This window comes from Salvelinus sp. IW2-2015, linkage group LG25, assembly GCF_002910315.2.
Source record: "Salvelinus sp. IW2-2015 linkage group LG25, ASM291031v2, whole genome shotgun sequence".
NCBI classification, from domain to species: domain Eukaryota; kingdom Metazoa; phylum Chordata; class Actinopteri; order Salmoniformes; family Salmonidae; genus Salvelinus; species Salvelinus sp. IW2-2015.
The window spans coordinates 19,275,531-19,289,534 of NC_036865.1; the positions used below are offsets into that span (position 1 = coordinate 19,275,531).

General features: G+C 44.0%; 1 protein-coding gene and 1 pseudogene across 1 annotated transcript in view; both read left to right on the top strand.

The window, feature by feature from the left end:
* The first annotated feature begins 1,409 nt into the window (after positions 1-1,409).
* On the top strand, positions 1,410-5,688 carry LOC111951726 (myosin heavy chain, fast skeletal muscle-like; annotated as a pseudogene).
* Positions 5,689-8,426: 2,738 nt separating this feature from the next.
* The window catches only part of LOC111951727 (formin-2), a 53,384-nt gene continuing 47,806 nt past the window's right edge, over positions 8,427-14,004 (top strand). Inside the window, 3 exon segments of the mRNA XM_070434975.1 lie at positions 8,427-10,437; positions 11,119-11,134; positions 13,342-13,498. Of these exon segments, the coding sequence (XP_070291076.1) occupies positions 8,454-10,437; positions 11,119-11,134; positions 13,342-13,498 (2,157 nt within the window). The 5' untranslated portion in view covers positions 8,427-8,453.

Consider the following 14,004-nt stretch of genomic DNA (forward strand, 5'->3'; position numbering starts at 1 on the left):
TTAAGTGTATGTATTACACTTAGGTTTGTACATGGATAGTGAAAGCAAATAATATACATGTACCACAGGCATGTTGAGTGATGACTATGTGATATTGAGAAGAATGGCAGAATGCTACCGTGTGGGGTAACACTTTATAATAATGTTCAGACAGGAACATTATTATAAAGTGTTACCCAGTGGGGTATGTAAGCCAGATAAAGATGAAAAATTAGAGAAATGGTTCAGTGTCTGAACTGCCAACGGATTTTTCTTCTACTTTCAATGCCATGTGATACAGTGTTACTATACTCCTGATAAAGTGAGGTGTTTGTTTGGGATGTGAACTACAGTACCTGAAGTAAGATCAAATTAATAGCAAACTATAACTTTTATTGTTTTTTGTTACATTTCAAGTATGCTAATCGTACCCATGTTTTAAGTGAATAAACAAAAAATATTTTTATTGACAGATATGGTCTGTATCATATTTACAGCTCAAAAACATTTTAATTTAAATGTTTATGAAGTCATTGTATTCCTCTAGTGTCTAAGTGATATCTGCAATCACACAATGATGAAGAAGACGCCGATGCAGTGCAGTACCGTAGGCCTACTGTACAATTGACAGAATAAGGACCACTTTGAACAGATGATGATGGATTCTTTTCGGGAACAAGTATCTCTAATGTCTTAGCAGATTAGTAGGAGCATACCAGTTAATACACTGTAGATTGTCATCAATAGTATCTCCAGTAACAATATGCATCAGCACAAGTTAGTGGGAGAAGCAGCTACCTAACATATTCACTTTCAGACAGGAACACTTTCCACGTTGTCAAAATGTAACACTTTCCATAGGCCTAACACTCAACAAACACTTAGATGTAGTTTAATAAATATGCATAATGTGTTTTGCTTCTGAACATCCTTGCATTGCATTTTGTTATGTTGAAATTCTTCATTGGTCTTCATGGGAACCATGCATGCTCCTCCGTAGCGCAAATCTTTCGTGAACGCTTCCGCAGCAGCGCACTCAACCACCATAATCGTCTGCAGGAGGCTGGGGAGACCGTTGAGGCAGTGAACTCAAAGTGGGACTCTCTGAGGAAGACCAAGCAGAGGCTGCAGGGAGAAGTGGAGAACCTCATGATTGATGTGCAGAGGGCCAACGCCTAGGCCGCCAACCTCGACAAGAAGCAGAGGAACTTTGATAAGATCCTGGCAGAGTGGAAGCAAAAGTTTGAGGAGTGCCAAGCTGAGCTGGAAGGAGCTCAGAAGGATTCTTGCTCTCTCAACACTGAGCTCTTCAAGATGAAGAACTCCTATGAGGAGGATCAGCTGGAGACCCTGAAAATGTTATGCTGGTGAATGAGGACCCAAAAGCGACGTAATAGTAACAGAGTCTTTATTCCAGTATTAAACAAATAATGATTCTCCTGGATATTATCAATGGTKAATCCAAAACAGGAAACTGAAATCCTCTCGTCAATAGAGAGGAACGACTGGAGACGCGACCACAGACTGCAGGTCGCTTCAGGAAGGCACTGGCCGTAGCTGACATAGACACCTGCTCACACGCAGCATTCTGAAGAAGGCAAAGAACACGACAGGGCGGAACAAGGACACAGGACAGCAAACATCAAACAAGAATCCGACAAGGACAGAAGCGGAAAACAGAGGGAGAAATAGGGACTCTAATCAGAGGGCAAAATAGGGGACAGGTGTGAAAGAGTAAATGAGGTCGTTAGGAGAATGAGAAACAGCTGGGAGCAGGAACGGAACGATAGAGAGAGAGAGCGGGAGAGGGAGAGAGGGAGGAGGAGAGAGAGAGAGAGAAAGAGGGAAAGAACCTAATAAGACCAGCAGAGGGAAGCACAGGGACAAGACATGATCAAAGACAAAACATGACAGAAAAGGGAGAACAAAAAGAATCTGCAACATGAGCAAACTACAACAATACTGAGTATAAACCATGTATGTCCCCTGAAAATCTCCTTATTATAAATCAATGTTGTGTTTGTGTGTGCAGAGGAGATCGCTGACTTGACTGAACAGATCGGAGAGACTGGCAAGAGCATCCATGAGCCGGAGAAAGCAAAGAAGACTGTGTAGACAGAGAAGTGAGATCCAGACCGCTCTGGAGGAGGCTGAGGTAGAGCCCACTGCTGTTCCATAAGTCCTTCAGGACTCCAGACTGACCTGGTGGCAGTGCAGGGAGAGGTGGACGGCATCATCGAGGAGGCCAGGAACGCAGAGGAGAAGGCCAAGAAGACTGTGGAGACTGAGAAGTCTGAGATCCAGACCGCTCTGGAGGAGGCTGAGGTAGAGCACACTGCTGTTCCATAAGTATAAAAACATTAAACTGTTACAGGTTGAAAATGCTGTATGAACACATTTAAACGACTACTTTGCTTTGTCCATTCAGGGTAAACTAGAGTATGAGGAGTCCAATATCCTGCAGCTGGAGCTGAACCACATCAAAAGAGAGGTGGACAGGAAGCTGGCGGAGAAGGACGAGGAGATGGAGCAGATAAAGCGAAAGAGCCAGAGGTTGGCAGAGTCCATGCAGAGCACTCTGGACTCTGAGGTCCACAGCAGAAATGACGCCATGAGAGTGAAGAAGAAGATGGAGGGAGACCTGAATAAGATAGATATCCAGCTGAGCCACTCCAACAGGAAGACCACCGAGGCCCAGAAACAGCTAAGGAACGTCTATTGACAGCTCAAGGTACAAAAGCCATGACATCAGGTTAAAAAAAACTGAAAAATAGTGAGGGAATTGTCTTGATCAGTAGCAAATAATGACTTTCTTGACTTAAATCATTTTATTCTGCGAGTAGCATACAGTGTAAGTCCACAAATTATGGTTTGGCCAGTTGCTCGAGGGTCTTCCTTGAGTTCTGTGAGTTTTCTAGAATGCARTGTGGTCCCTATATGTCGTTGTCCCAGCATGCCGCTGAAGACATGAAGGAGCAGGCCGTCATGGTTGACCGCAGGAACTCTCTGATGGTGGCTGAGATTGAGGAGCTAACAGTTGTTCTGGAGCAGACAGAGAGAGGCCGCAAAGTGGGCGAGCACAAGCTGGTAGACGCCAACAAGCGTGTGGGACCTCTGCACTCCCAGCTAACAAGAGTCAAAAGCCATTTCCAGTTCCCATCATGTGAGTTGTACATTATGTTCTCTTGAGATTCTCTTGAGGTTCAACTCATCATTAATAAAGTATTCCTCCTCCAGTACACCAGACTTCTGAACACCAAGAAGAAGTTGGAGACTGACCTGGTGACAGTGCAAGGAGAGGTGGACGACATCATCCAGGAGGCCAGGAACGCAGAGGAGAAGATCAAGAAGCATATCACTGATGTGAATCCTCATAACGTGGCTTGTATGGTAGTCTACAACCCCAGGCAAACATCTGAGAGGACTCCCTTCTAGAGAATGTATGTATGATGATACACAATACAATCTGATTGTCCAATTTGCATTAGAAATTCATATTTTTTATTCTGACCTGCATGCTACCTATTGTTCCAGGCAGCTATGATGGCTGAGGAGCTTAAGAAGGAGCATGGCATCAGCTCTCACCTGGAGAGAATGACCTGGAGGTCACAGTCAAGGACCTGCAGCACTGTCTGGATAAGGCTGAGAACCTGGCCGGGAAGGGTAGCAAGAAGCAGCCCCAGAAACTGGAGAGCAGTTGGAGTTAGCAGTGATTCTGGCATTCAGAGTTTTATGTTCAATTGTAGCACATTATATCGAAGAATATAGCATTTCTCTGGCCGGTACAGATCCCAAATAATATCTTGGTGATTATGATGGTTATGATGCTAAGTATAAAAGCCAGTATATATCATTTGATTGAGTATTGATTACATCTTCTCAAACATTGTGTCCATGTCCCCTGTGCTACAGGTGGGTGAGCTTGAGACTGAGGTGGAGACCGAGCAGAGAGGAGGTGTGGATGCTGTCCAGAGAGTCCGCAATATGAGCGCAGAGTCAAGGAGCTCACCTACAAGGTAAGAGAAACACCTGCACACACTCTCACTCACATACACACTCACACAAACACACACATATGACTTATGGGCTTTGACTATTCTCTCACGCAGACTGAGAAAGATAAGAAAATCGTCAGCAGACTGCAGGACCTGGTGGACAAGCTGCAGTTGAAAGTGAAGACCTACAGTAGGCAGGCTGAGGAAGCAGTGAGTCACAGTAGACTTGCAGTCAAATACTCACTGTATAAGGAGAATCATTACATTGTTATTATCTGGTTTTCTCCCTCCTTACCTCTTTTTGTATCCTCTTCCTCTCTCCCTCTCACTTTCTCCCCCTCCAAGGAGGAACCATCCAACTCCCACATGTCTAAGTTCAGGAAGGTGCAGCATAAGCTGGATGAGGCAGAGGAGCGTTGTGACATTACTGAGACCCAGGTCAACAAGCTCATGGCCAAGGGCCGCTATGCCGTACACAAACACATTACAGATCTGCTGTTACACCTAGGCTGCATCGGAAATGGCACCCTATACCCTGTATAGTGCACTCCCTTTGACCAGGACCCATAGGGCATGCGGTGCTATTTCAGACGCAGACCCAACACACATGTCCAAATATCTCATCATCCTCACCACTTGATGGTTCAGTGTATACAGGTCGATATTGACCTAATAACTTTATTGGAGCATAATGACTTAGAGGTCTCTGAGAAACCTATACTTAGAGAATATTGATGCAGTTTCTAATGTTAAAGAATATAAGACAACTCCTACTAAATTTATAAATGAAATTTAAAGCAAAGCTGAGCACAGAGGCTTACAAAGGAGTACCTTATCACATCCATTGTATTCTTTCAAGTGTTCATGTGTGGATGATGGATGAAAAGGATGATGTTGATCCCTTCTTTTCTCTTGTCACAGGCTATAGCAGCTGGAGCTGAATAAACAAGACAATCTCATTTTGTTTGTTTAATAAAAAGAAGATGTTTTTTTCATGGGGATATTCAGAGCCAACATTAAACATGTGTGGCCACACTAGTCTCCTTGGTGACTCTGTGGATTTATTACACCATGACACAGTACTATACCCAGAGCTTGACACTAAATCACACCTCTCAACTAACTGAGTATACTAGAGTTGAACTATTACATATAGGGTTGAGCAAAACATCCAAAATGATCTGAACAATGAAGATTGCAAATTATCCATCAATTAGTAATTGTATAATTATAAACAAGAGATCTCATCACTCATGAAAGTGGTCCTCTGTAGCTCAGTTAGTAGAGCATGCTGCTTGTAATGCCAGAAGAGTGGTTTCGATTCCCAGGACGACCCATACATGAAATGCATGACTGTAAGTCGCTTTGGATAAAAGCAGCTGCTAAATGGCATATGTTATTATATTCTATATTATATTAAAGAACATATTCTCTGTACAAGTTAAACGTTTTTATTTATTACGTTCCAGAGAGAAACACTCTGAAATACTTGCAATGTACAGATTAAAAGGCTCCAGCTTTCTGACCTCACCTTGCAATTATATGACAAATATGTACATGTATATTACACGTTTCACCCCAATTAAAACCTCAAAGATATTGGATACAGAGTCATCTAAACTATACCAAAATATGATACCGGCTGACTGACTGTATGTCCGCCGCATTTCATTTTTTGGGGGGGGCCCTTTATAGTACAATTATATGTATACATACAGTGCATACCACCCTGCATACCACTGCTGGCTTGCTTCTGAAGCTAAGCAGGGTTGGTCCTGGTCAGTCCCTGGATGGGAGACCAGGTGCTGCTGGAAGTGGTGTTGGAGGGCCAGTAGGAGGCACTCTTTCCTCTGGTCTAAACAAAGATCCCAATGCCCCAGGGCAGTGATTGGGGACACTGCTCTGTGTAGGGTGCCGTCTTTCGGATGGGACGTTAAACGGGTGTCCTGACTCTCTGAGGTCATTAAAGATCCCATGGCACTTATCGTAAGAGTAGGGGTGTTAACCCCGGTGTCCTGGCTAAATTCCCAATCTGGCCCTCAACCATCACGGTCACCTAATAATCCCCAGTTTACAATTGGCTCATTCATCCCCCTCCTCTCCCCTGTAACTATTCCCCAGGTCGTTGCTGCAAATGAGAACGTGTTCTCAGTCAACTTACCTGGTAAAATAACGGTAAATAATAAATAATAATAATAATATCTGTAGTACGACCACATGGTTTGTATTGGAAAATGTGTTAGGCATTAGCATTAGTGCTAATCATATCATAATGAAATAGTTTGCCTGTCAGCAGGCTGTGTTCCTAGTAACAGCAGGATGTTGTTGTGTGTTGTGAAGGAGGAGCAGAGCGAGGGTGAGTATGACCAGGATCAGGACATGTGATGATAAGTACCACTTCTTCATGTGACCGAGGAAGAGGAGCAGCCCAGTGGAGATTACAAACACTTGATTGTGTTCCACTCAATACTGGAGAAAAAACGCTCAGGAAAGGACTTTCTCTTCTCTCCTGTGGGTGTAGAGTGACTGCTATTATATATATTGAACTGAAGGTATGTATAACTTGTATCTTATTCATGTAAACTGTTTTTTCCTTTCCGCAGATTTTCCTTTTGGCCCAATGTGATAATGTATTTTGTTCTATGTTGGAAGATAAACAGTAGCCTTCTGTCTTTGTGCAGACAGTTGTTGGTGATAAATTGCTTAAACAGTTTACTGGGCAAGTATTTCATTGGTTGGACTATACTGTATCACAGTGTACGGTAGGCCTAATCTAGTCGTTCTGTTCTATTACTATGCAGAGAATAATTTGTATTAATAATCAAGAAAGTGAATCTTAAAGTAGTGAAGTTGCATACATTTTTTTAAATAATTAAAGTTGAGAAGTATTATTCTCAGGTAAACATATATGCATTGAACATCTGAGGTCAAATGCTGATCATTGATAGATGTACCGTGGTGGCCATTTTCTTGCCAACATTCTCCAGAAATGATCTACCAATGAGCCACACCCAATGTTCAACTAGTAATCACTGTTTGAATTAGATGTATTGATTACAGTGTCTAAATGATAAGAATCAACAGAATACCCTGGAATAAATATTTAGCTACATAGACCTACTGTACAGTACTGAAGATGTCACTGTGGAAGATGTGTTAGTTCAGGGTATAAATGCAACATGCAACAATTTCAAAGATTATACTGAATTATAGTTAATATAAGAAAAGCTGTCAATTGAAATGAATTCATTAGGCCCTGATCTATGGATTTCACATGACTGGGCAGAAGCGCAGCCACTTTGCAGCCAGGCCCACCTGCTGGGGAGCCAGGCCCAGCCAATCAGAATGAGTTTCCCCACACAAAAGGGCTTTATTATTTATTTATTACCCCCCCCCCCCCCCCCCCKCCCCAGAAGATCCCACAGGTGAAGAAGCCGGATGTGAAGATCTTGGGCTGGTGTGGTTACACGTGGTCTGCGGTTGTGAGGCCGGTTGGACATTCTGCCAAATTCTCTAAAACTGCGTTGGAGGCAGCTTATGGTCGAGAAATTAGCATTCAATTATCTGGCTACAGCTCTGGTAGACATTCCTGCAGTCAATGACATTCCTGCACGGCCTTCAAAACATGAGAGACATTTGTGGCATTGTGTTGTGTGACAAAACTGCACATTTTAGAGTGGCCTTTTGTCCCCAGCACAAGGTACACCTGTGTAATGATCATGCTGTTTAATCACTTCTTGATATACCACACCTGTCAGGTGGATGGATTATCTTGGCAAAGGAGAAATACTAACTAACAGGGAAAGTTGTGTACAAACTTTGATGGAATTAAGATTTTTGTGCCTATGGAACATTTCTTGGATTTTTCTTTTCAGCTCATGAAACATGGGACCAACACTTTACATGTTGTGTTTATATTTTTGTTCAGTGTACTAAAACACAGACTAAATACACAGCTATTCATAGATATGTAGGCTGTAGAGATTGGAACTGATTACTTGAATCATATTCCCACTGGGACTATAGACATGACGCAAACAACTGCTGACATATTTGTAACAGTACAGGGAATACCCAGGAGAATAAAACATGAGAAAAAACAAGGCAGTGTTAAATACTAGGTTTTTAACGGGTAAACACCACAATGGATATGAAATGTTTATAATGCTGTTGTAGCACAAACCAGAGAGCTATTATTATATTATATTTTTCCTCCAGATGATGGATTAATGATAATGGCATTAGCAGACACTTTGAAAGCATAGATTAAGGTCTAACTATATTACATGACAAAACGTGATTTGAATAGGAATTTTGCCTGGATTTTCTTTTCAGTTTTCCCTATAGGCTCCATTGAAAACAAAGTGCCTCTGATCTTACTGTAAATAATTATGTTTCAATATAAACTGAATAAATGAATGCTTCCACTCTCTCTGTTGTTAATTTAGACTGTCCAGCTTGTACCCTTCTGCAGTCAGGATGCAGACCATTCAGACTGTAGAGACCCAGGTGCCTTTCCTGAAGGAGAGCTTCTTCATCACAGCGTTTAAAGACAGGAGGAAGAGTAGTGTGACTAACCTGCTCCGCAGACAGCAACAACAACAACATCATACTCACCAGCCGCTTCCGCCTTCTCTGGACGGGGAGGAGCCTCGCATTGAGCATGCGCGACTGGGTCGCTCATCCAGCAGCCCGTTATGCAACAAAGCAGAGCAAGCAGATAGGAGCAGGGAGGGGGAGGGAGACAGTGAGTCTGTCAGCCTCCTCTCAGCAGCAGCATCCTCACAGCTGCTCCTGACACCGACGAGCAGGCAGGGATTAGTGCTGAGCTCCCGGAGAACCAGTTCAGCAACCCATGAGAAACAGCCCCAGCAGCATGGCCTGATTGCCAAGGGGGTCCGCCTGTTTAGGAACATGGGGAACCAGGAGGCCAAGCAGAGGAAGGTGGTAGGGGGAGACGCCCCCTGTGATGGGGGAGCCGAGGACAGGGAACTGGAGTGCTCCAATACAGGCAAGAAATCCAAAGGGGGAGATGCCGGCAAGAAGAAATCCAAATCGGAATCCAAAAGCTCTGTGTTTTCCAGTATGCGGCTCAGGAAGAGTCTGTCGAAGGCAAAGGGGTTGTCCAAGGAGGATATCCTGGACAGCAAGGGGTCCCAGCTGGAGGAGACTGGTGGGGTCAACAGCAGCCTCTCAGCAGACGAGCTGGGAATGATGTCGGATGGTGAGCCAGAGCAAGGCCACTTGACAACATCGGGGCCTGAGGACGAGGGCCAGAGGATTAGTTCAGGATCAGACGGGGACCTCTACAGCTTCCACTCTGCTGCGGCTGATCATGAAGACCTGCTGTCGGACATCCAGCAGGCTATTAGGGAGCAGCATGGGACCTCTGACGGGGTCCTGGATAAGGTCACTGTCCCTTTGGCTGAGGGGGTCACCTCCCCCACCTCCGGTGGTGATGTTAAACCCCTAGCCCCTGACCCCACTGACCCACAGGAGGTAGACTCCACTCATGGGCCAGACCTGGACAAGGGACAGGTGGATGAGACACCTGTTGTTACTGATACTGTAGGACCAGACCAAAGTGCTGAGCTTGGACAGTCAGAGGCAGAGGGAGGTGTGGCATCTGGGGAGGAGTCAGATTTAGGTTCACCAAGTGACAGTGGCCCCTCCTCGGCTGCCTTCGACACCGAGAGGAGCAGTGGAAGCCCCCTGCCCAAAACCACCAGCACCTACAGCTTCCCAGACACCACCGCCACAACCACATCCTATGAGAGCGCTGAGGAGCCCCAGGACGACCTGGAGAGTCCAGTGTTGACCTCCCAACTGACTCAGAGCCAGAGCTTTGATGAGGGGGGTAGCACCATCGAGGGGGTCAGGTGCATCAGGTTGGGAACGACCTCAGGGTCACCCAGAAGTGTCAGTAACATGGACCTGACTGTGGAGAGGGAGGAGGGGGACAGGGGGAGAGACTTCTGGTCTATGAGCAGGAGGAAGAGTAGCTATTCTGTCTCTCTGCTGACGGCTGACAGTTCCAAAAGAGCCCTTTCCAGAAGGACGTCCTCCACTACCTCCACTGTCAAGCCCTATCCTCCCATCCACCCTTCCTACGTGAAGACCACCACCAGGCAGTTGACATCCCCCATAGGCTCCCCCAGCCAGAGCCCCCTTATCCCCCGTAGGATGGGGCCAGGCTCTGGGGCAGGGTATGGGGGCCACAAGGCCCAGGTGTGGAGGACCACCAGGCAAAGGTCCTGCAGTATCGCCGGGCCTCTCAGTCATTCTGCAGACTGGACCAAGGATCTGGAAGGCCTCAGAGCTAGGCATGAGGACGCCGCTGACCTCCAGGAGCATGGGGGGTCAGAGAGAGGCATCTCAGGGGCTACTCTGACTCTTGGCACCAGACGACGCCTCTCAGGTGTCCAGAACACCACCACAGGGCCATATCAAGATGTCTTCTCTGGTAAGTGACTGAGCATAGAGGTGCTAAATGAGTTACAGGGTAACATTGGCATAAATGGGGTAAATATGTTGGTTAGATAATAATTTAGTCCTATTATGGCTGGGAATCCATGGAAGGCTGGTTGTAAGCCATCATTTTGGGCTTTGAGTCTTTTTGCCAAACAGGGATTATGTGAGTGTGTAATGATAATGTGTGTAATGTGAGTGTGTAATGATAATTATCATCATGTAAAATTACAATAACCATTGTGTATTTATAAATATAGGACCAATAGATATAAATGTATTTCTATTAAACATCACATTATGTTATGTAATGATACCGTATACTGAATTTGAATATCAACCCCTGTAAGAACATACTGTGCTGTACCTTATCGAACAATATGTTGTCATGGATATCCTCCTCAGTATTAGTAGACTACAGAAGGCTGATGGTCTGGGGCTCAGCTGTTTCAGCTCTCTGCTCCTGCAGCAGTGCTGATTGTGAAATTGATCACTCACCCATGGCAATGCCGTTCTTTGCCCAACTGTCTGAGAGGGCCACACACACCCACACTTTTTATCTCTGCATTGTTGGGAAAGGGCTCATAAGTAAGCATTTCACGGTAAAGTCTGTGATAAATCAAATTTGATTGAACCTCTTCACATTTGCACAGCTGAACTGTAGCTAGATATTCAGGTCATTCCTTGATACAGTGGTAGGTTGCTGTCTTGCCCAGGATTGAGCTGTCAAACTTGATTATCAGTTTATCATTTTATCAACCAGACCATCTTGTTATCCAGTCTGGCCCTGGTTTGCCTCAGCTATTGGCGCACTCAGTCATGTGACATGGATCTGTTTTAGAGAATATCAATAGGGACAGGGGTCACTAGCCTGTACACTGAGGGGAAGGAGATTCTTTGCTGGTGCTGTTGTTGTTTGTGTTCATCCTTGTCACACTTTAAAGACAACAAAAATACAGTTTCTTTGGATAAGGTTGTTCATCATCATACTGTATGTGTATCTAAAAGAGTGTTGGCTATTGAACAGAGAGCAACGTCGCATTTTAACAATCATTTTGATTTCTTCATGTTCTTTAATCAGACTGCTTAGATAAGCTTAAAATAGCTTTGAACTATCCTTACCTGATCATAATCTAAAAAACATCTATTGCAAGGACAAGAAGAAGTTTTGTATCGCTAAATGTTCTTTTGCTACCTCGCAAACAAGAGACAATCGTAAACACAACGTTGAAAAAACCTACTTTGCAGCGTCGTGCAGCGTTATTTGCAGTTGGCTCACGTGTTCTAGCTAATTCAAGTCATAACACGCATATAATAGCATTATAGATGATTAGTTTGACTGTTTTAATTGAATATCCTGCCAGTAGAACATGGATCAGTAGAGGAGTAGGTCTACGTCTCCCCACCAAAGCTCCTCTGGTCACATTGCCATGACTTGTGACATCTCTGGATTAGAAAACCAGGCCTTCCCTTGCTCTGTCTAGACCATCCCTTTCGTAACATACACAGCTGAGCAATGTGGTAGGATTATTCCTCCCCGCCTCCTATGACTCAATGACCAGGATGGTTCTGATAAATATTGTTCTTTTGATGGTAGCCTAGAGTACTGTTTAAATGCCAGCTGTTAATGTGAAGGTTAAGCCATGGCATTTGCAGAAAGCACCTTCCATCATGTGATTTCTAAGAAGGTGCCCTCTTTTGGCCACCTCAGGACCAATAGATGTTGCACAGAGAAGTTGAAAACACAGTATTTATAAAATAATAGTAGTAACACAATACTGTTATGCAGTACTACATCTAGCTAACGTATCAATGTATAATGTTTGTTTTTTAAAACTGGGTGGTTCGAGCCCTGAATGCTGATTGGCTGAAAGCTGTGGCATATGAGACCATATACCACGGGTATGACAAAACATGTATTTTTACTGTTCTAATTATGTTTGCAACATAAGTGGGTGGGATATATGGCCAATATACCATGGTTAAGGGCTATTCTTAGCCACAACGCAGCGCAGAATGCCTGGATACAGCCCATAGCCGTGGTGTGTTGGCCATATACAACGAGCCCCCAAGATGCATTCAGGGCTCGAACCACCCAGTTTATAAAAACAAACATTATACAGTGATACGTTAGCTACTTAGTGATAGCTAATACTAGCCATATATATTTTTGCGCCAACATTTTCTGTAATGATGTAGATTAGAAGTTCGAAACTGCTTGCACTTGTAGGTGCCAATTATCGAAACTGCTTGCACTCGTAGGTGCCAATTATCGAAACTGCTTGCACTCGTAGGTGTCAATTATTGAAGCTGCTTGCACATGTAGATGTAGGTGTTAATTATCTTGTCTGAATCTGTGATCTACCATCTCACTCTCTATCTGTAGATCTTTGAACGTTAAATGTTTCTCTCTTCATTTTACATCTGTGTGTATCTCAATCAATTACAAAATTCCCTCTGCTGTCTCATCAATATCCTCTGCAGTATCTGTTTCTTCATAACGGTGTGTCTTCCCAAGATCTATTTTACGAATGTCTCTCTCTTTCTTTCTTTCTTTCTTTCTTTCTTTCTTTCTTTCTTTCTTTCTTTCTCTCTCTCTTTTTTCTTTTTTTCTTTCTTTCTTTCTTTCTCTCTCTTTCTTTCTTTCTTTCTTTTTTCTTTCTTTCTTTCTCTCTCTGTCACTCTGTTTCTCTGTCTCTGTTGCTGTCTCTCCTCTCTCTCGTCTCTCTCTCTCTCTCTCTCTCTTCCTCTCTCTCTCTTCCTCTCTTCTCTCTCTCTCTCTCTCTCTCTCTCTCTCTCTCTCTCTTCTCTCTCTCTCTCTCTCTCTCTCTCTCTCTCTCTCTCCTCTCTCTCTCTCTCTCTCTCTCTCTTTCTCTCCTTAGGACACACCCTTTTGGAGGCGTCTATGTCTGCAGCAGCAGGGGAAGGGAGTGACAGAGGAGGAGGCGGAGAGGTTGTGTTGTCGTATGTTGGGCCTGGGGCTGCTGCAGCCCCTTAGTGACATTTTCAGAGAGCAGCATGAAGACATTGTCACTCCAGCCACAGTCACCTTTAATGTGAGAACCAACCCTTTACTTACTTACATTGTTTCACTGCTGCCGTTTCAACAAATATCCCACTGATCAAAGGCTGATCGTCTGAACTGGCTAGTATCACGCACTGGATGATAGTTTATTATGAACAAATGTATTCAAACAAATGTATTCTGGATTTGTATCAAATATCCACCATCTCCGCCCTGATACTCCATCTCCATATCTGGATGTTTTTATATTTGAGCGTTTCCTCATGTTGACAACAGTTCTCACGGTCAGCCTAACCATACGAAACTGATTTCATAAATGTTTAAATCCTCTTCCCAGTAACGCTTCACTCGGACGTAATCTCATGTTTGTGTGGTTATAATTTTCCAAAGTTCGTTGAGCGCGCTGTCAGTGCCATTTTTATCACATGCCCCTTGCAGCTGAATCCACTCGGCTGTAAGGTTCTTAGTCTGAGGATTTAAATATAGATTTCACGGCTTAGTCATTTTTCATAACTAGAAAATAATAATATTGCGTGT